The 21,798-nt window shown below is 39.8% G+C and overlaps 2 protein-coding genes across 3 annotated transcripts in view; both read left to right on the top strand.

Annotated features, from left to right (window-relative positions):
* Positions 1-5,746: 5,746 nt before the first annotated feature.
* On the top strand, positions 5,747-8,597 carry fcer1gl (Fc receptor, IgE, high affinity I, gamma polypeptide like). The gene is made up of 5 exons (XM_052134106.1): positions 5,747-5,908; positions 6,119-6,210; positions 6,992-7,021; positions 8,228-8,251; positions 8,336-8,597. The coding sequence occupies exons 1-5, from the start codon at positions 5,857-5,859 to the stop codon at positions 8,402-8,404; spliced, it is 267 nt and encodes an 88-aa protein (XP_051990066.1). The 5' UTR covers positions 5,747-5,856; the 3' UTR covers positions 8,405-8,597.
* A 1,905-nt stretch (positions 8,598-10,502) lies between these two features.
* nectin4b (nectin cell adhesion molecule 4b) overlaps positions 10,503-21,798 on the top strand; it is a 28,907-nt gene continuing 17,611 nt past the window's right edge. For both annotated transcript variants that reach the window (XR_007971257.1, XM_052134070.1), the window contains exons 1-4: positions 10,503-10,874; positions 13,257-13,451; positions 17,890-18,057; positions 19,317-19,595. Coding sequence is in view for 1 of the 2 variants with exons in the window: in XM_052134070.1 (XP_051990030.1) it covers positions 10,826-10,874; positions 13,257-13,451; positions 17,890-18,057; positions 19,317-19,595 (691 nt within the window). In the remaining variant the exon portion in view is untranslated. The remainder of the gene's footprint in view (positions 10,875-13,256; positions 13,452-17,889; positions 18,058-19,316; positions 19,596-21,798) is intronic.

Genomic DNA, 21,798 nt, shown 5'->3' with positions numbered 1-21,798 from the left:
TTTATAATTTATAATATTTATTTAATTAATATAATTTTTTTTATATATTTTAGGTACTTTCACCATACAGTAACAAGCCTAAAATATTTGTGGAATTTCATTTTTTTTTTTTTTTTTTTTTTTTTTTTATTGTATTTATTTAATTATTTTGATTTGAAATCTGCTTAAATTAAATTCAGGAACAAATATACTTTATAATCTAAATGATTTTTCATTTATAATATGTACAATATGAATATAATGTAATATTAAATATGTAATTTCACAATACAGTAATAAGTTTGAGATATTTGTGGATTTTTTTTTTTTTTTTTTGCACTAAAATCTAAATTGAGTTAATGTGTGCATAATATTCATGACAATAATATCAAATATTATTGGTAGTTAAAACTCCATTGTCTTGTCCCCATACGTCAATAATTAGTTTTTTTAATTATTATTATTATTATTATATTTTTACCTGTTGGCTTGAATTGGAGCCATTTAAAAATAAATAAATATGTAAATTGAATGATTCATGAACTGACCGTGTGAAAGCAGCATGTGACTTCTAGAAGCCTTTGGTCCAATGACTAGCACTTCTGTTTTATTATGATTCATCCGACGGTATTTTCTCAACATCTAGAGTTTATTTAATGCAATCCAGCAACTTGGAAAACTGTGCCAGATAGACTGCATGGGCATAAGGTACTGAAGCAGCCCAAAAATGCACCAGAGTATGAGGGTTAAAGCTGAAGAGTGTTCACTAAACAGAAATGCAAAAGAAAATGAGATTTTGGACAAATTCACACCATTGGCTGAGTCAAAGTCCCTTTACTCTGGTGTGGACGGGTCCCTCAAAACAAACATTTATGTTCATAGTGGCACAACTTTAAGGTAAAAACTGTCATGCATGATCATTGTCAGCAGAGGGCAGTACAATAATTTCACATCTGAAATCTCTGTCTGGTTTAGAAACAGGTTTATGGAGGACCAAATGTGACCATATTAAAAATTAATATTTTTAAAGAAATTAATAAAGTGTAGATATAAATACATTTGAGTGAGTATTTTATTTCCTTATTTATGTATTATTGTATTTATTTATTTCCTCATTCATTTATTTCCACTTGTATCTAATTATAATTTGTTTAATTTGTAAGTACACTGTAACAAGTAAAGGATGGGCAAGGAGGAGGCGGGAACCGGCCCAATCTACAAGAACACCCTAGCAAACAACCATCTAGAACACCCTGACAACCACCTAGCAACTACCCAGAACAACCTTGCAACCATATAATAACCATCCATGACACCCAAGCAACTATCTAACACATCTGAGCATTCACCTAGAACACCCTAGCGAGCAACCACCTAACAACCATCTATAACACCCTAGCAACCACCTGACAACCAGTCACAAGACACTTGCAACCACATAGCAACCAGCCATAAAACCCTATCAACCACTTATAACCTTTCGTAACACCCTAGCAACTACCTAATCTCCAAGAACACCCTAGCAAACAACCATCTAGAACACCCTAACAACCAACCAGAACAACATTGAAACCACCCGAGTAACCACCCAGTACACCCTAGAAATTAACCACTTAACAACCATCTAGAATAACTAAGCAACAACCTGACAACCATCCAGAACAACCTAGCAATCACCTAGCAACCAGCCAGAACAACCTAGTAACCACCTAACAACCAGCAACAACAATCTTGTAACAACATAGCAACCAGCCCTAATACCCTAGCAACCATCAAATAACCTTTTATAACACCCTAGCAACTACCTAACAAACCTGAGCAACCAACCACCTAATAACCATCTAGAACACCCCAGCAAACACCTAACCTCCAGAACATTCAATCAACCAGCCAGAAAACCTAGCAACCCCCTGACCAACCAGCCACAACACCCTTGCAACCACTTATCAACCAGCCAGGAAACCCTAGCAACACCTAATAACCATCCATAACACCCTAGCAGCCATCTAGTAACCAGCCAGAACCACCTAGCAACACCTATCAAATATCCAGAACACCATAGCAACCAACCAGAACAACCTAGCAACCACCTATCAAATATCCAGAACACCATAGCAACCACCTAGCAACCAACCAGAACAACCTAGCAACCACCTGACAACCAGCCACAACACCCTTGCAAACTCATAGGAACCAGACATAAAACCCTAGCAACCACCTAATAACCATCCATAACACACTAGCAACCACCTAATAGCCTTCCATAACACCCGATAACAACCCAGGATGCCCTAGCAAGCAACCACCAAACAAACATCTAGAAAACACTAGCAACCACCTAGTAACAAGCCAGAAAGCCTAGCAACCACGTGGCAACTATCCAGAACAACATAGCAACCACATACCACCAGCCATAACATTCTAACAACCATCTAACAACTGTCTAGAACACCCTAGCAACCACCTAACCTTCAACCAAAATCGAATCACTCAGAACATATTAGCTACCTAGCAACACCCTTACAACCACCCTGAAGTCAAATTGTTCTTGATGTGTCTTTTAGTTTGGTTTGTTGGAACAAAATGCTGGAATGTGTTATGTGTACACACACATACAATTTGGGTTGGTTAAGTGCTCGCAGAACAGATGGGTTTTCAGCTGGTTCTTGAATGTTGAGATGATATTTAGCCAGTCATACACCTAATTTATCCTTCAGCTCACAATTAGGCTGCTTTAGTTAGGTCTGCCAGAACCAGAAACTTTTCTCATAATCTGTAACTGCAATACATTGAATGGCATATACGGTAATATTATTTAGCTAATATTATTTATTAATATATAATATAACCTCGGGATTCATAGAGGATGAACTGATGCCATCTCCAACTGTAAGACATCGATACTTCATATGCCATTGCCTGAACCTTGGACTTGGGATGGACCCCACCGAAATGACCTGTTGAACTGAAATGCACCTTGTTGATCTCTGCCTGCATCAACTTTGTCTATTGATGGACTACTCTCTTGAAATGGAAGACTGCAGAGAGCTAATTGGAGCATAGACCTTAAAAAGTGAATTGATGTAAGAGGGTGCAGTTTCACTGGCTGTCCTGAAAGCCAGAGTCAAAGCCTTGAATTAGATGCGGGCAGCTACAGGTAGCCAGTGGATTGAAATCAAGAGTGGGGTGACATGAGCCCTTTTTGTCTGATTGAAGACCAGATGCACTGCTGCATTCTGGATCATCTGCAGTGGCTTAATTGTGTTATCTGGAAGGCCAGCCAACAGAGCATTGCAGTAGTCCAGTCTTGAAATGGCCAGCGCTTGGACCAGGAGCTGTGTAGCATATTCAGACAGGAAAGGTATGAATGAAAGGTCAACATCAGGTTTTCCTGACGTTGTTCTGGGCTGTTCTGGCTGGTGTTAGTGTAGTTGAACCAAGATGAATAGTGAGGCTGTGGTCAACAGATGGGCTGGCTGAGATCACGATGAGTTCTATCTTGGCAGGCTCGAGCTGAAGGAGTCGTTTCTTCATCCAGGCCGATATGTCCGAGAGGCAGGCAGAGATAGAAGCTGAGACAGTAGAGTCGACAGGCTGGAATGACAGGTAGAGCTGTGTATCATATGCAAAGCAGTGGTAAGAAAAGGCATGTGCCTCAATGACCGGTCCGAGTGATGTTGTGTACATCGAGAAGAGAAGGGGTCCAAGGACTGATCCTTGAGGAACCAAGTGATCACCTGGTGTGTCTTGGACACCTCTGCTCTTCAGGAGACCTTGAATGATCTGCCAGTGAGATATGACTCAGCCCATCCAAGCACAATTCCTTTGATACCCTGGTCAGAGAGGGTGGACAGGAGGATCTTGTGGTTGATGTTGTTAGAGGCAGCAGACAAGTCGAGGACATGAGTACAGATGATTTGGAGTTAGCTCCCACAGGTCACAGGGTTTCATCTACTGACAAGAGGGTAGTCTCTGCCGAGTGTCCTTTTTGAAGCCAGACTGATGTCTGTCGAGTAGGTTGTTCTGTGAGAGAAAAGGAGACAACTGGCTGAATATGACCCTCTCAATAGTTTTAGACAGGAAAGGTAAGAGAGAGACTGGTCTGTAGTTTTCGACTACTGTTGGGTTATGTGTTGTTTTTTTGAGCAGTGGGGTTACTCAAGCCTGCTTGAATGTATTGGGAAAGTTTCCTGTTGTGAGAGATGTGTTGATAATGTGTGAGAGTGTGGGTAAGATCGATGGAGAGGAAGCTTGCATAAGATGGGAGGGATAGGGTAAAGTTGACAGGTGGTAGGACGGATAGAAAGAAGCACTTTTGGAGAAAGAGGAGAACAGAGGATGGGATGTTGGAAGAGAGTAGCTGTGGGTGTTAGGTGTAGAGAACTGAATCCATAATATCCATAATAATAATCCATTTTAGCAGCAGAAATGTTGTCCCTTATCAGGCTAATTAAGCCTCCAAGAGGGATAAAGGCCAACGCAGAGTGGCAGTGAGAGAGAGATGAAAAACAACTCTTACTCGCCAGTTCTCCGATAAGCCGCAGCTTGTTCCTCGGCCTCCTCCCTCTAATGTATGACAGGTTCGCCTCTCCGGGCGGATCGGAGGCAGTCCTCCAGCCCCTGGCGGATGGAACGCCCCGCCGCGTTCTCGGGGAACAGAAGGGGTCTCCCCCGCCCCTGGCAGCGATTCTACCGCTTCAGGCGGTTGGCAGCGAGACCCTCTCCGCTCGCGGTCAGCGGTCTCAGACCCCGCCACGTTTCAGCGGCCGGTAGGGGACTCCTCCGCCCCTGGAAACGACCCTGACCACTCCAGGCGGTCGTGTAGGAGCCCCTTCTCCCCTCGTGGATGGCGGCCGTTCTTCCGATTCCGCGGTTGCTCCATTGGGGTGGATGGTTGTGGCGAGAACTCTACTACGGCGTAATCCCTCCTCCTTCCCGGGTTTCGGCACCAGTGTAACGCAGTTCAATGGAAAGGAGGAGGCGAGAACTGGCTTGACAATATAAATAATATTTTAATGAGAAACTTAAACAAAAGACAAACACACACACACACACATGACGGACATGTCTGTAAACAATCTCTCTCTTGTCGTACCACCATCCGCAATCGGCCTTTATCCCTCTCGGAGGCTTAATTAGCCTGATAAGGGACCGGGTGTGTATAACCACGACCCGGCCCCGCCCTCCGCCCTGCCACAGATACTTACACAGGTCAGCAGGGTTCTTTTGACTTGCGGCACTTTCTCTCATTTCGGTGATCACGAAGTGGATGGTGTGGCACGTGCTGGCCTGGAGGTAAGAGGGCAGACACTTTCAAGAAAACAAGTTAATGTTGAGCAAAGACCATTTGTTGCTTCATTTAAATCAAGTGAAGAGAAATGGTTAGTGGAGGGAAGGGATGCAGAGACTATGGAAGAGAAGCGAGATGGTGAGAGAGAGCAAAGGTTGCAGCGGTGGTGTCAGAGGTAAAGAAGACAGGAGAGTGAGAGAAAACAGGATGGACAGAGATACGAAGACGAGTAACAAGGGGAATATTGGAGATACAATTACGTGTAAGGATGAGATCTAGCTGCTCTGAGTTGCTGGGGTGACTCACACATGATTTCATTACTGAAGCAACTCTTTTCCTGTTGCTCGTCTGAAATGGTCAGTACTGAAAGAGGAAGGGGCTATGCTGGTTTTTGTGGCATGTGTGTATGAAAGGTAAAAAAAGGATGCGCTTGTGTGGTGTGTGTGTGTGTGTGTGTGAACGGACACTATCTCAGCCCACAGTTTCCTGTTAAATGTTAAATTACACTTTAGTCACTCTTTCTTCGCTCACTCTTCCTCTTTAAACATCAGCTCGACTCTCCCTCTGTTTGCCATCTGAAAGGAAAGATGTGGACATCTGGAATCTGTCTGATTCTTTTACTGAACGCTGGATGTGTTGGTAAGATTATTACGTATATTTCATGAAAACTTTGCCAGCTCTCTTTTCTGTTCACCACAATACAAAGTAACGGAGACTTTTTCATCATAAAGCGAATCAGTGAACGTCATTCTAACTTGCTACGTTTGTTATATATTATATTTTGCTTTAAACACGATATTTTATTATATTTTTGTTAGGAACTGAATATAACGTAACTTTTTGTCTTAGCCGCCGCACAAGCTGAAACGGTGTGTTACATTCTTGACGGCATTCTGATCGTTTACGGCATCGTGTTGACCATCCTGTACTGCAGATTAAGGGTAAGACATCATTTAGTAACTTTACATTATATTCTGTAATACGAAGAAGACATTTAGGGACATTATCCACCTTAACATTAAACTAATATGAAATTGCATTGGCTTAACACCTCTTCTAAGTAGTCAGATGAAGTGCGGTGTTAATGTGAATACATTAATGTTCAGAAATAACCGAAAATACAATTAGACTGCAAATAAACACTCTTAAATCACCATTATCGATATTCAGCCAACATATAGTAATCAGTGTGATATATCCTCATTTAATCAGTTTTAGTGTGAAAATGCAACTAAAATTCACTCAATGCCTGAACACTAAGCATTACTTTTATATTTCTTTATTATAAAATAATAACACTGTCATTGTGCAGAACGCAAATAGCAATTTAGCATTTAAATAAATATTGAATATATTTGACAATGCATCCACCTAACAACCATCTAGAACCACCTAACAACCATCTAGAACCACCTAACAACCATCTAGAACCACCTAACAACCATCTAGAACACCCTAGCAACCATCTAGAACACCCTAGCAACCACCTAACCTTCAAACGAAATCGAATCACTCGGAACATCTTAGCTACCTAGCAACACCCTGACAACCACCCTCAAATCAAACTGTTCTTGATGTGTCTTTTAGCTCAGATATATATTAAGATATATTTAATTTGATTTGATATATATGGTATTTTATTGTTGTTGAACTTGTTCACTGAAGTTTGAATATAAAGGACGTTATGTTTAAACGGATTCATTTGTGTCCATTTATTGACAGATACAGTCGAGTAATGACAGTACCACAGAGGTGAGTATATTTCTGGACAAATCTTTTTGAACATTTTCTCATCCACATGGTGACGGGAACGGCTTTTTCAGCGGTCATCAGGTGGTTAAAAAGGCTCATAAATTAGCCAAATCATGCTTGGCTTTAAATCTACTGATTTTAATAGGGTTGTTTGACAGTTACGCTTTGAAAGTATCTACGAATGTCCGCACTTATATAGTGAAACAAACATGTCTGTGGTGTTTGTGCTGTTCTCTCACAGTTTTGTTTCTTGTGCATTGGCTGACCACAAAAAAAGCTATTTTAAACACACACACACACACGCACACACATACACACACACACACACAAATATACACTCTCACACACACACACACACACAAATATACACTCTCACACACACACACACATACAAATATACATACACACACACACACACACAAACACACACATGCACGCACGCACACATACACACACAAATATACACACACACACATACAAATATACACACACAAACACAAATATACACACACACACACACATACACACAAATATACACACACACACACACACGCGCACGCACGCACACACATACACACACAAATATACACTCACACACACACACTCACACACACACAAATATATACACACACATACACACAAATATACACACACACCCACACACAAATATACACACACACCCACACACAAATATACACACACACCACACACAAATATATACACACACACACACACACACACACACACAGAGGGACACAGTTTCCTCTCATCTCTCACACATGTTAATTCACACTATTATCATTAAACACAATATTAGGCAACAAGTCACAGTTGAAGATGTAATAAGAAGGTAACCGTGCCGTGTTCATGTTTCATAAAGAGACCCCAAATTATTTTGACACTTACGTCACATTTAAATCTGAACGTCTGTGCATTAGATACACAATGTCACCAGCACGATTCAGACATGCACTAAAAGCACTCCGTATAGTTTTGGGTTCCCCTGTGTGTATTCTTGCATCCATTAAAGCAGAACGAATGAACCAAATGTAAGAAAAGTAATCCAGACGAGTGGAAAGCAGAAGAGAAAGAGGAATTAGTCCCGTTAACCAACGCTGAAGGATAACGCCACAGTCTTGAGCAACTGCCTTCTTAGCAAATGTGTTTTTCTGCCCTGATTATTCACTGTTCTTTAACCTTTTTCAGAAACAAGGGGGAGGAATCTACGAGGTATGGTTTATAATGATCTTCTCATTGTCTGATTGATTAATAACCGCAGTAAGATGATGACCTCATGTGTCTGTGGTTTATCAGGGTCTCCAGCGTCCACATCAAGACACCTACGACACCATTCATGGCATGAAGAAGAAACCATTGGCATGATCGTCTCTCAAGCTTTACATGTTGCTTTATGGCATTTGAATATAATCGTGTTTATAATAAATACACAAACGTTTCTGTTCTGTAGCTGTTAGCACGTTTCTATTAAACAAATCAATACACAGTCAATGTATAGGATGCTTGTGTAACTAAAGCTTTTAACTCATAATTATACATAATAAAGTTATTTTACTAACACGGCATGTGTCACTATTACTGTTTCCTAAAAGTAAAACAAATACAATTACAATAATACTAATATAATAAGGATGTTTGTACAACTTTATCACTTAAAAGTAATGCTAATCACACTGGTAATACTTTTAATGGGAACTATATCAAATAACATTAGCTGTAAACTTTATAAAATATAAGCGACTGTAACTCTATACTGACAAACAAAGGAAAGGACCATAAAAGTAATCAAATAAAAATAAATGCATTTTTTTAAGGTGTTCACAAACAATAAGGACAATGTTTTTCAATGTTTTTCCCCATTAGATGACACTATAAATGTGTAAAAAATAAAGGCTTTTAACTCTAATTATAAACATGACTTTTAACGCAGACCGTTTTTAGTTTGTGACACATTTGTGGTTTCCTATAAATGGAGGAGGAAGTCAAAATATAAATAAACATAAATACAGCAACATACAGTTATTAGAAACATAGCAAAACTACTAAAATAACAGTATATGTACAATAATATCACTCAAATTATTATGTATTATTTATTATAATTTTAGTGATATATTTAATAACAAACAAGTCTACAGGTTATAGTTATGGACTTTAAATACTCATAAAATTGGCTAATTTTAACTCTAAAGACCAAAATCCCACTTTAAAAAAATATCTAAGCTTATATTTTATTTACTAACACATTAGTAAAATTTAATTGTGTAATCTTTAACGAAATTAAACGTTTTTTAATGTATTTATTTTTAAAGACTACTTAACTAATTTAATGTAAATAAGTTATGACACTGAAATGCCTAAATATTGGTTATATTAATTATTAATTAATATTAATATTAACTATTTATAGTTAATAAACGCATTTTCTGTAACTCTAACTGGATATCATTTTGTGGTAGTGTAATAAAATATATAAACAGAAAACCCCCCCAGATATTTCAAGTTTTATTAAAAAAAAATAATAATAAAAAATATATATAATTTGCGACGCTTCCAAAACACAAAATCTGATGATATATGTCAAGAGCGTAAATTAAATATATGAAATATATGAACATATATTTTAAAATACTACACAAAATTACCGTTTTCATATATGTAAGAGGTATTTTCCCAAATACTAGTGGAATTTGAATATGTACATATATGTTCAAATATAAATATATATGAATGACATTTTCTTTTGCACATGCGCACGTCATGCCATACGTCAGATAGCTGTACGGGTTTCCCCATTAGATGGCGCTATACATAGTTTAAACTTTTAATATTCTAGTTACCTAGGAAATAAACATAATCAATTATATCATAAAATTAACTCATTACATTAATAAATGTATTCTTAAAAGTAAACGTGTTAATTTATAAACAGTGATACTTTAATATTATAAAAAAAAATACAATAAAAGTAAATTATAGTTCATTTGCAGGTTGCTTTATTGATCACCTTTAAAACGTATAATAGTATGTATAATATTGTATAATTACCATTAAGATAACACTATGTTTTTTTAGACATGGTAGAACTATAATGTTCCATGAAGTACTGTATCATGCTACAGCTACTTGAATATGGTAATCATGTTCCTGCATTTATAATGAGGTCTCTCTCTCTATTGGCTGTTCATAAGAATCTGTGAAGATCTGGTTTGTCTTGTTCTCACGTCTACCGATCACACTAACACTGAACAAAAATAAATAAATACACGTCCGCTTTAAAAAAACATAAACATTGTGTTAGTTCGTAAGTGAGTATTACTAGCCTTAGCAAGAAATAAATACAATAAATAAATAATCAATAAGACTTTTTGGAATAGTGGGAAAACAATATGTGTGCGCATGCGCGTGTGGTGGGGGAGCTCGACGCTCGAGCGCAGGTGTATTAAACACTCATCACATCAGCAGAACGAATGACCGCGAAATCTCTCTCATCTTCATATGATCAAATAACTGCTAACATGAGTTCAGACATTTGTTTATCAAACTCGGAATATTTCTGTAAAAGTTCAGGATATGTTTCGTGACAGAACTGCACACTTACTTTTATGTTTTATTTTTCTTAAGTTTGCATTTCTTTAAGGTGTTGGCACGCGGTGGATCTTGATGAAAACGAATATCATTAACGGTGATCTGGATTATTATTATTATACCGGAGTGAAAGAGGAACCGGATGAGAAACATTATGAGATGTGAAGCGAATATAAACTGACTTATAAATCAAACAATATGACTAAACTACTGACCTGCACCAGTTTATTATTTTACACAACAATGGGTGAGTCTGTATGTTCTATCATCTATCTGTTCTGTCTGTCATCAGTCTTTTCTATCATCTGTCTGTCTTTTCTATCTTATCATCTATCTGTCTGTCTTTTCTATCTATCTGCCTTATCTGCCTGTCATTCATTTCTGTCTGTCTGTTTGTCATTTTATTTATCTGCCTATCTGTCTGTCTGTCTTTTCTATCTATCATCAATCTCTGTCTGTCTGTCATCTGTCTGTCTGTCATCATTCATTGTCTGTCTGTTCTATCATCTGTCTGTCTGTCATTCATTTCTATCATCTGTCTGTCTGTCATCATTCATTGTCTGTCTGTTCTATCGTCTGTCTGTCTGTCTGTCTGTCTGTCATTCATTTCTATCTATCTGTCTGTCTGTCTGTCATTCATTTCTATCTATCTGTCTGTCTGTCTGTTCTATCATCTGTCTGTCTGTTCTATCATCTGTCTGTCTGTTCTATCATCCGTCTGTCTGTTTGTCATCTGTCTGTCTGTCTGTCATCATTCATTGTCTGTCTGTTCTATCATCATTAATTTCTGTCTGTCTGTCTGTTCTATCATCTGTCTGTCTGTTCTATCATCTGTCTGTCTGTTCTATCATCCGTCTGTCTGTCTGTCATCATTCATTGTCTGTTCTATCATCTTTCTGTCTGTCTGTTCTATCATCTGTCTGTCTGTCGATCTGGACATTTCTGAATTAATCTGAACAATTATTAAAGATGAATGAGTAAAACACCTGCTTTAGATAGCTGTACCCTATGAGTGACCATTACCGACTTGCTCAGGTGCAACCAATCACCTTCCAGATCACATAGTTGTCTAATTGGTCCCCACGTGACCTCAATTGTAGAGGGGAACAGGGTAAAACCTGCTGTTCCATGAGGATTCATTTACTAGTAGTGCATGGTAATTCAAGAATTCTAACCAAAATGTCTTTGTGTGGTGCAACTTTAGTACAACAGGGATGTTATTTAGTGCATCAAATAAAAGTATATAATAAAGGCATGGCTGAGGCTGAAAAGTTCTATTGGCCCCAGAAACTTCTATTGCCCCTGCCCTGACAGCGAAATTATGATTGTTGTGCCCCCACCAAAGATCGCATCATAGTGCCAGCCCTGATACCAGGTGAATATATATATATATATATATATATATATTTAAAACAAGAGAATAGAGATTAAAAATATTTACAGTAAGTTTTTATTTTATCCTGAAAAACTCTTAAATGACAAACTTAAGTGCCTTTAAATGGTTTTAGGAGTTAAATCAATTCGTTTGTAAAGCCGAAATATTGGCCAGTGTCGGCGTTTAAATATATACTGTAGATATTAAGTTTAGTTGCCTAATTTCTTAAACTTGTTATTTTCATATTAGCTCTCAGATTTATCGCAATGGACTAACAGATACAATAAAGGTGAGATGGATTTACATTTAATACATTATAATGGGATATTTACCCAAATTGAATGTGTATATGTGAATATATATATATATATATATATATGCACACGCACACACACAATGTTTATCCATATACTTGTGTGTGTGTGTGTGTGTGTGTGTGTGTAAGTGTAATAGAGATATATAAACTGAAAGAAATGAAAGTGCGTGTGTGTGAGTGTTTGTGCGTGTGTGTGAGTGTTTGTGCGTGTTTGTGAGTGTTTGTGTGTGTGTGTGAGTGTTTTGTTGTGTAATGCGGTAGAGTCACATTCTTTATGAACATTTAACATGTGACATTAAAGCCTGAAACCACACACAAAAAACGACTAACTAGTTTATGACTTCCATAGAGGAAATGTGTGTGTGTATGCTTTAGTAAACCGGTGAACTGTGGATTATCAGGTGTGTTTGTCAGGTGAGGCGAGCAGGTTCAAACAATAACAAAACTGCCAGACGACATTCTCTGTCTCTCACTCACTTTTCATTCTTCTCTTATCAGATGGAAAGTCGAGGGTGTTTATGAAGTCTGTAGGTCAGTGCTTCTCAACTGGATCTGACGCACTACTGCAGATGTAAAAAACAAAATGTCAAAAAAGTCAAACATTGACATTTGTTAATAATACTATGAACTGCAAAAGTCTGATCAAGGGCTCATATTTGAAACTCAATGTGCTGCATGGGAACGACCTTGTACTTGAAGTGTGACGTGTTTGTAGGGCAAGAGAAATCGATCGTGATACTGTAGGTTTATTATTAACTGAAGGTCTCACACAAACACATGAACCCAGTTGACCTCGGCCTTTAAAAGCATGTTATGGGAGAATCTAGCAAAGAACTGGTTTGGGTGGTATTTCACCCCAAAATCAAAGGAAAAAACTATAATATTTTGCATAAACAAAATGAAGCCTGTTCACACCATTTCTGTCTCTTTGTTTTTAGTGTGTGTTTGTGGCGAGTTCATCGAGCCGCCTCCTTCAGTGTCGCTGCGCTCTTTCTCTGACACACAAACGCGGCTGCCGTGTCGGTTTGCGGTGGATGGGGACGAGCGAGTCGTGCAAGTGACCTGGTCGAGACAGAAACCTGGAGGAGAGAGAGAACAAATCATCATTGGACACTTTACCGAGGGACCCAAAGGTGTGCGTTTACTTTTTACACTTGAAACTATGCTTTGCATACAGGCAATGAAGCCTGTTTTAAGGACCAATACGATTATTTCGATGTCAATTTATTTCCACGCACGTTCCATACACACATTTCATACAGTGTATAATGTTTCTTTATATATACGACACGGTCCAAATCACTGAGATCAAATTTTTTCCCCATTCTGATGGTTGATGTGAACATTAACTGAAGCTCCTGACTTGTATCTGCATGATTGTATGCACTGCTGGTTGGATGGGGAGCGTCGGTGCACAGCCATTTTCAGGTCTCTCCAGAGATGTTTGATTGGGTTAAGTCCGGACTCTGGCTGGGACACTCGAGGGTGTTCTCAGAGATGTCCCGAAGCCACTCTTGTGTTGTCTTGGCTGTGTGCTTGGGGTCACTGTCCTGTTGGAAGCTGAACCTTCGGCCCAGATGTCCTGAGCTCTCTGGACCATTAAGGATATCTCTGTATTCTGCTACGTTCAGCTTTCCCTCATCCCTGACCAGTCCCCAATCCCTGCTGCTGAAAAACACCCCACAGCATGATGCTACCACCAACACCCTTCACCGTTGGGATGGTATTGCGCAGGTGATGAGCGGAGCCTGGTTTCCTCCAGACATGACGCTTGGAATTGAGGCCAAACAGTTCAATCGTCATTTCATCAGACCAGAGAATCTTGTTTCTCACAGTCTGAGTCTCCTTTAGGTGCTTTATTATGTGTCTTGCACTGAGGAGAGGCGTCCGTCTGGCCACTCTGCCATAAAGCCCAGATCGGTGGAGTGTTGCAGTGATGGTCGTCCTTCTGCAAGTTTCTCCCATCTCCACACATGATCTCTGGAGCTCAACCAGTTGGACCATCGGTGTCTTGTTCACCACTCTTACCAACGCCCTTCTCCACCGATTGCTCAGTTTGGCTGGGCGGACAGCTCTAGGAAGAGTCCTGGCTGTTCCAAACTTCCATTTTAAGAATTATGGAGGCCACTGTGCTCTTGGGAGCTGGAAAAAAACCGTGTAGCCTTTCCTAGATCTGTGCATGGACACAATCCTGTCTCTGAGCTCTGCAGGCCGTTCCTTTGACCTCATGGCTTGGTTTGTACTCTGATATGCATTTACAGCTATAAGACCTTATATAGACAGGTGTGTGCCTTTCCAAGTCATGTCCAATCAAAGTGTAGAAACATCTCAAAGATGATCCAGAGATATTGGGATGCACCTGGGATACATTTCAAGTGTCATAGCAAAGGGTCTGAATACTTATGTCAATGTGATATTTCAGTTTTTACTTAATAATAATGAATTTGTGAAGTTAACAAAAATCTGGGTTTTGCTTTGTCATTATGGGGTATAGAGTGTAGATTGATGTGAAAAAATTATTTAAAGCATTTTGGCATAAATCTGCAACACAAAAAAATTAAAGGGTCTGAATGGTGTGTGTGTGTGTGTGTGTGTGTGTGTGTGTGTGTGTGTGTGTGTGTGTGTGTGTGTGTGTGTGTGTGTGTGTGTGTGTGTGTGTGTGGTTGGTTGGTTGGTTGGTTGGTTGGTTAATGGTTCTTTAAAAAAAAAAAAAGTTCTTAAAGTTTTTATATTTTTATTTTGGAGTGAAATGTGGCCTTGACCTGTTTTAGAGATATTCATCTAGTTTCAGTTGTCATCACTCATGTTGACACTCAAAGAAACAAAAAAGAATAAAAGCATTAAATACGGTTTCACCACAGAAGCCTGATGAAAATACTTTCTTATGTAAACAACTCTCATGAATGCACTCATGAATTGTTCTGACAGGCTGAAGAGGTCTGTCAAGATGGATTTTCAATAGTGCATTGTGTTGACGTTATATTTCATCTTGTGCTGCTCTAACTGAAGGAACAAAAAGGAATAGTTCAGCCCAAATAAAAAGTTCTGTCATCATTTACTCACCCTTATGGTGTTCCAAACCCACTTTTGGTGGGACAAAAAATCCAAATGTTTTAGAGAATGTTTATAATGCTCTTCTCCTTACAATTAAAAAAAAAGTTTCCAAGTCTTCAGAAGCCATACGAACACTTTGCCTAAATTGATCTTGACAGCTCATGCACTTTCACCATTTGGAAAAGAGCTGAAACATTTGTTCAAAACATCTTTTGTGCTGTATAGAAAGATATTGAAGTGAGTAAATCATGACACAATTTTCATGTTTTTTGAGGCACAATGTTCAACGTGGATTTTAGTAATTCTTTTGTTTAAGGTTTGCATGAAGAGGCGCAAAAACCACATATGCAAGGTATGCAATGCTTAGGGTCCTCCTCGATCCCTCCCCCACACACTCAACACTCAACCCTTATAATGGATGACACACCCCCCTGACCCCCAAACATGCAACGCTTCTAATGGATGACACACCCCGACACCCAAACACTCAACGCTTATAATGGATGACACACCCCGACACCCAAACACTCAACGCTTATAATGGATGACACACCCCCCTGACCCCCAAACACTCAACGCTTATAATGGATGACACACCCCCCTGACCCCCAAACACTCAACGCTTATAATGGATGACACACCCCCCTGACCCCCAAACACTCAACGCTTATAATGGATGACACACCCCCCTGACCCCCAAACATTCAACGCTTCTAATGGATGACACCCCCCCCAACCTCCAAACACTCAACGCTTATAATGGATGACACACCCCCTGACCCCCACACACTCAACGTTTATAATGGATGACACTCCAACCTCCAAACACTCAACACTTATAATGGATGACACACCCTCCTGACCCCCACACACTCAACGCTTATAATGGATGACACACCCTCCTGACCCCCACACACTCAACGCTTATAATGGATGACACACCCCCCTGACCCCCACACACTCAACGTTTATAATGGATGGATGACACTCCCCCAAACACTCAACGCTTATAATGGATGACACACCCCCCTGACCCCCAAACACTCAACGTTTATAATGGATGGATGACACTCCCCCAAACACTCAACACTTATAATGGATGACACACCCCCAAACACTCAACACTTATAATGGATGACACACCCTCCTGACCCCCAAACACTCAACGCTTATAATGGATGACACACCCCTGACCCCCAAACACTCAACGCTTATAATGGATGACACCCCCTGACCTCCAAACACTCAACGCTTATAATGGATGACACACCCCTGACCCCAAACACTCAACGCTTATAATGGATGGATGACACTCCCCAAACACTCAACACTTATAATGGATGACACCCCCAACCCCCAAACACTCAACACTTATAATGGATGACACACCCTCCTGACCCCCAAACACTCAACACTTATAATGGATGACACTCCCCCAAACACTCAACACTTATAATGGATGACACACCCTCCTGACCCCCACACACTCAACGCTTATAATGGATGACACTCCCCCAAACACTCAACACTTATAATGGATGACACACCCCCCTGACCCCCAAACACTCAACGCTTATAATGGATGACACCCCCAACCCCCAAACACTCAACGCTTATAATGGATGACACACCCCCTGACCCCCACACACTCAACGTTTATAATGGATGACACTCCCCCAAACACTCAACACTTATAATGGATGACACACCCTCCTGACCCCCACACACTCAACGCTTATAATGGATGACACACCCCTGACCCCCAAACACTCAACACTTATAATGGATGACACCCCCTGACCCCCAAACACTCAACACTTATAATGGATGACACACCCCCTGACCCCCACACACTCAACGCTTATAATGGATGACACTCCCCCAAACACTCAACACTTTAATGGATGACACACCCTCCTGACCCCCACACACTCAACGCTTATAATGGATGACACTCCCCCAAACACTCAACACTTATAATGGATGACACACCCTCCTGACCCCCACACACTCAACGCTTATAATGGATGACACACCCTCCTGACCCCCACACACTCAACACTTATAATGGTTGACACACCCTCCTGACCCCCACACACTCAACACTTATAATGGATGACACACCCTCCTGACCCCCACACACTCAACGCTTATAATGGATGACACCCCACCCCCAAACACTCAACACTTTAATGGATGACACTCCCCCAAACACTCAACACTTTAATGGATGACACACCCCCCGACCCCCAAACACTCAACACTTATAATGGATGACACACCCCCCCCGACCCCCAACACACTCAACACTTATAATGGATGACACGACCCCCAAACACTCAACACTTATAATCAGTTAACCAAACAAAAATATATCCGAACACAAATGGATTTTCTCTATGAAACAACTCTGTTAAATGAAGTTCAGTAATATGAACAAGTCTCCATTAAGTCTCGTGAGCTGTGAAAGCACAACCTCTGGCTGTCTTTGTGATTTATTGTGTTTGTTTATTTCAGCGTCTCCTGATTTTGTGGATCGTGTTCAGTTTGAGAGTTCTGATCCGACTCTGGATTCCACATTGTTGATTCTGAACACCAAGAAGGCCGATCAGGCCACATACACCTGTCACATCTCAACATTTCCCTCCGGAAACTTCGAGACACAGATCAGTCTCACTGTGTTGAGTAAGAACGCTCTCTTTTCAGTTTTCTATTGATTTTCTTCAACTCCATTTCACCTCTGTTTACTAAAGGAGAGTCTGTTAATCAGTTAATCTGGTGTACAGCACAAACTCAACATGGTTTTGTTCTCCTGTCAAACTAACCCGGTCTGTTCCTTAAAATAACCTGAAATATTATTCTGTGTCAGAGCATTCCTGTATAGTAGTAGTATTATATTGAATTACTACATACACTTCCAATGAAAAGACACGCTTAACTGAATTTATGTTTCTCATGGACTTTTCTCTGGAAATTAGCTTTGTTATTAAATACAAATTTTGGCTTTGTTTTGTTTGTAATTTACGAGTTGTTTTTCCGGGGAGTGATGAAAAAACAGTCAACAAGCTGCACATTCACAGTGTTATAAGAACCTATAAAGGATGTCATATGCATCATATTAGCTACTGATATGTTTTGGTTTTAGCTAATATATTAATGGCTTAAATATTTAATAATGCCAAACAAGTCCATAACTAGTCACATACAAGTGACTAGTTATGACTAGAACACTACTGATAAAATAGTGTTACCATCATTTTGTGTTGTTTTAAGGATTTTTCGATATTTTGACCAGAAAAAAGAAATGCCATTTACTGCTGTCAATTGATAAAAAATTTATATTTGTTATAAATCGCAAAATTTGTCAGTTAACCGCGATTTAATCACAGATTTTGAAAGGAAAATGTTCCTGTCAAAATGCATTTATTTCCTTCTTAGGAAAGAAAACTAAACATGCAATGCTTAATTACACATTTCCAAACAGTATAAAGATAGAAATGCACTAAAATAGCTCCAATTAAAGTGACATTACATTTTTACCCATAGGTTGCATATTCATTGCAATGCACTTAAAATCTCTTAAACTCTCATCCTCCACAATATTTATCAGCCGGCAGACTGTGGCTATCCTTTTTCTTACAGCAATCATAAAGCTGTATTCATGATTCCTGTTAGAGCACCAACACCAGCATCAAGGGTTCATTTTAACTCCACATGAAAAGCGCTTGAAGGCAAAAGCATCTCATTCTGCACTTTTGGTGATAGTTAAGACTTGATGTTCTTCTGTGGTAAACAAATTGCACCATAATGTACATAGGCTTTAAAGTAACTGATTTCAGTCACAAGTCCCGTTTAATAGTGCTATTCTATGTATTGTCATGCTCTTCTCTGCTGTGATACACTAGACCGTAATAAACTTCTCCGATGTCTTTCACCTCATCTAGTTTTACCAGTCTCCTCGCTGGAGCCGGTAATCCTGCAGGAAGGACAATCGTTCCGCGTGGCTGCTTCCTGCCGTTCGGTTGGCCACCCACCGCCACGCCTCTCCTGGGACACGGACATTCCCGGCCAGTCGCAGAACCGGACTGGAGAGAATTCCGTCGTGACCTCCGAGTTCTCCCTGCACCCTCTGCGCAGCATGAACGGTGGTCGTCTAGACTGTCTTGTGTGGCATCCGGCTTTGGACGGCCCGCGCAGACTACAAAACAACTTGATCGTCCACTGTGAGTTCTCCTTATGGGGATAGTTCACTCATTATTTACTCACCATCATGTTGTTCCAAACACATAAGGACACATACGATTTTTATGCTGCTCTTTTCCATACAATGAAATCATACAGTGAACAGGGACTGTCAAGCTCCGAAGATGACAAAAAAGTACCATAAAATGACCATAAAAGTATGATGATAATAGCCCATGTGACTGGTACGCTATATTTCAAGATGTCTGAAGTCATATAATAGCTTTGTGTGAGAAACAAACTGAAATGTAAAGGAATATTCCGGGTTCAACACAAGGTCAATCAACAGCGTTTGTGACGTAATGTTGATTACCACAAAAATTTTCGACTCGTCTGTCATTTTCTTAAAAAAAGCAAAAATCAAGATTACAGTGAGACACTTACAATGGAAGTCAATGGGGGACTTTTTTGGACAGTTTAAAGGCAGAATTGTGACTTCTGTTAAAACTCATGTATTATTTGAGCTGCAAAGTTGTTTAAATCGCTGTTTTACAGTCGTTCTAGGGTTTTAGGGTTTGTTGACATTTCAGTCACCATGGTAACGAATTATTAAAATTGGCTGTAACTTCAAATAGATGTGGTTAGTAAGTGATTATCGTCACACTGAAATCATGATAACTCACATATTGTTTGTCTTGTGTCTATAGTTGTTATCTGGGCTCACAGATCTCATTTGCGCTTCAAAAATGGTGCTTTTAAGGCCCGATATACTTCATACGAAATTGAAGAACGATCAAGACATCGTTTAGAGCTAAATCTGCCCATAAAAAAGGTGTTTTGCGTTCGTTTCGGTGGTTCGTAACAGCTCGCTTGGGCGAACTTCTAACCGGCTGTTAACAACATGCTTGCTGCAATTTGTCCACATCATCAGTAGGTGTGGCCTGAAGCTCCACCTACTTCTGTGTTTACGTTTTTCACGCAGTGTTCAACATGAACACACTGGCGTGCAGAGTTATTAGCATGTAAATGTACATGTAAATAACATGCATCAGTATGATCGTTCACATAGACATTTTCCAAGAGCATGCAATATTTGTTTTGTTTAACTAGTCTACAAAAGGAATCAAATCTACTCAAATCCTCTCAAGTGCCCATTCACTAATATGCCATCTGCTGCAAAACCCATTGACACATCTGCCCAAAGTAAGATTTGCCTCTCTTATCATTCTTTTGTCTGTATGTTGCCCATTTACACTCTTTTATACGCCCATCTTTGCAGTAGTATCGGTGCCATCTTAAATTACAATAACGGCGCGTAACTTGCGTATATTATGGTAAATGGTCTGCACTTATATAGCGCCTTTTATTAACATTAGCGGTTACCAAAGCGCTTTGCACTGTCCCATTCACACTCACACACCAATGGCGGCAAAGCTGCATGCAAGGTGTTAGTCTGCCATTGTGACCAACTTGGGGTTCAGTGTCTTGCCCAAGGACACTTCGGCATGTGGAGTCACCAATCGCCAACCCTGCGATTAGCAGCCGACCCGCTCTACCACCTGAACCACAGCTGCCCCTATTATGAACACGTATAGTGTGTTAGTGCATTAATGTCATGAATTCAGAATCTAAACAAGACAAATTAAATATTTCTACTGCATATATATTACTTGAAATCATCATCGATTGGTTAAAACAGCTTCTTTTACAGATCCGGTGTGAATTCTGCTCATACAATGAGGCATAAAGTCATTGATATACACATTTTAATATCACATTAGTTTAGGTTTTACATGAAGCGTCCTCGTATTTAAATGCTCCGTTAAACACGGTGTGAACGGTGTCTGAATGTTCTGGAACAGAATACCGTCGCTCGACTGTTTAAAACGTCTTTTTACCCCTGAAGGAAGAACGCAGAAGAACCTCTCCGGAAGTATAGCGGGGCCTTAAGTATAAAGTACACATACACCTTAAGAAGTATGACAGTTACTCGTCACCATTACTGTGGAGTGGGCTAAAGCACCTAACTGGTCATCAGAAGGTTGCTGGTTCGATCCCCACAGCCACCACCATTGTGTCCTTGAGTAAGGACATTATTTTTACTTCTGAAGGAAGAAGTTCTATGGAAGTATCTTGGGGCCTTTGAGGGATCACACCTGGTTTGATATTGTTTAATGGTTCTCACGATTATTACAACCAAACGTGGTGTGCCAGTTTGAAGAAGAATGACATTTAAGGATGTTA

The sequence above is a fragment of the Xyrauchen texanus genome, chromosome 9, assembly GCF_025860055.1.
Source record: "Xyrauchen texanus isolate HMW12.3.18 chromosome 9, RBS_HiC_50CHRs, whole genome shotgun sequence".
NCBI classification, from domain to species: Eukaryota; Metazoa; Chordata; class Actinopteri; order Cypriniformes; family Catostomidae; genus Xyrauchen; species Xyrauchen texanus.
This window is presented reverse-complemented; position numbering and strand designations above follow the sequence as displayed.

What these genes read in the sequence shown, in the direction of transcription:
- fcer1gl (XM_052134106.1), top strand. Translation starts at nt 5,857, where the DNA reads ATGTGGACATCTGGAATCTGTCTGATTCTTTTACTGAACGCTGGATGT. An exon ending in TCCTGTACTGCAGATTAAGG is followed by an intron (nt 6,211 to 6,991) that starts GTAAGACATCAT and finishes ATTTATTGACAG; the next exon opens with ATACAGTCGAGTAATGACAG. An exon ending in GTAATGACAGTACCACAGAG is followed by an intron (nt 7,022 to 8,227) that starts GTGAGTATATTT and finishes AACCTTTTTCAG; the next exon opens with AAACAAGGGGGAGGAATCTA.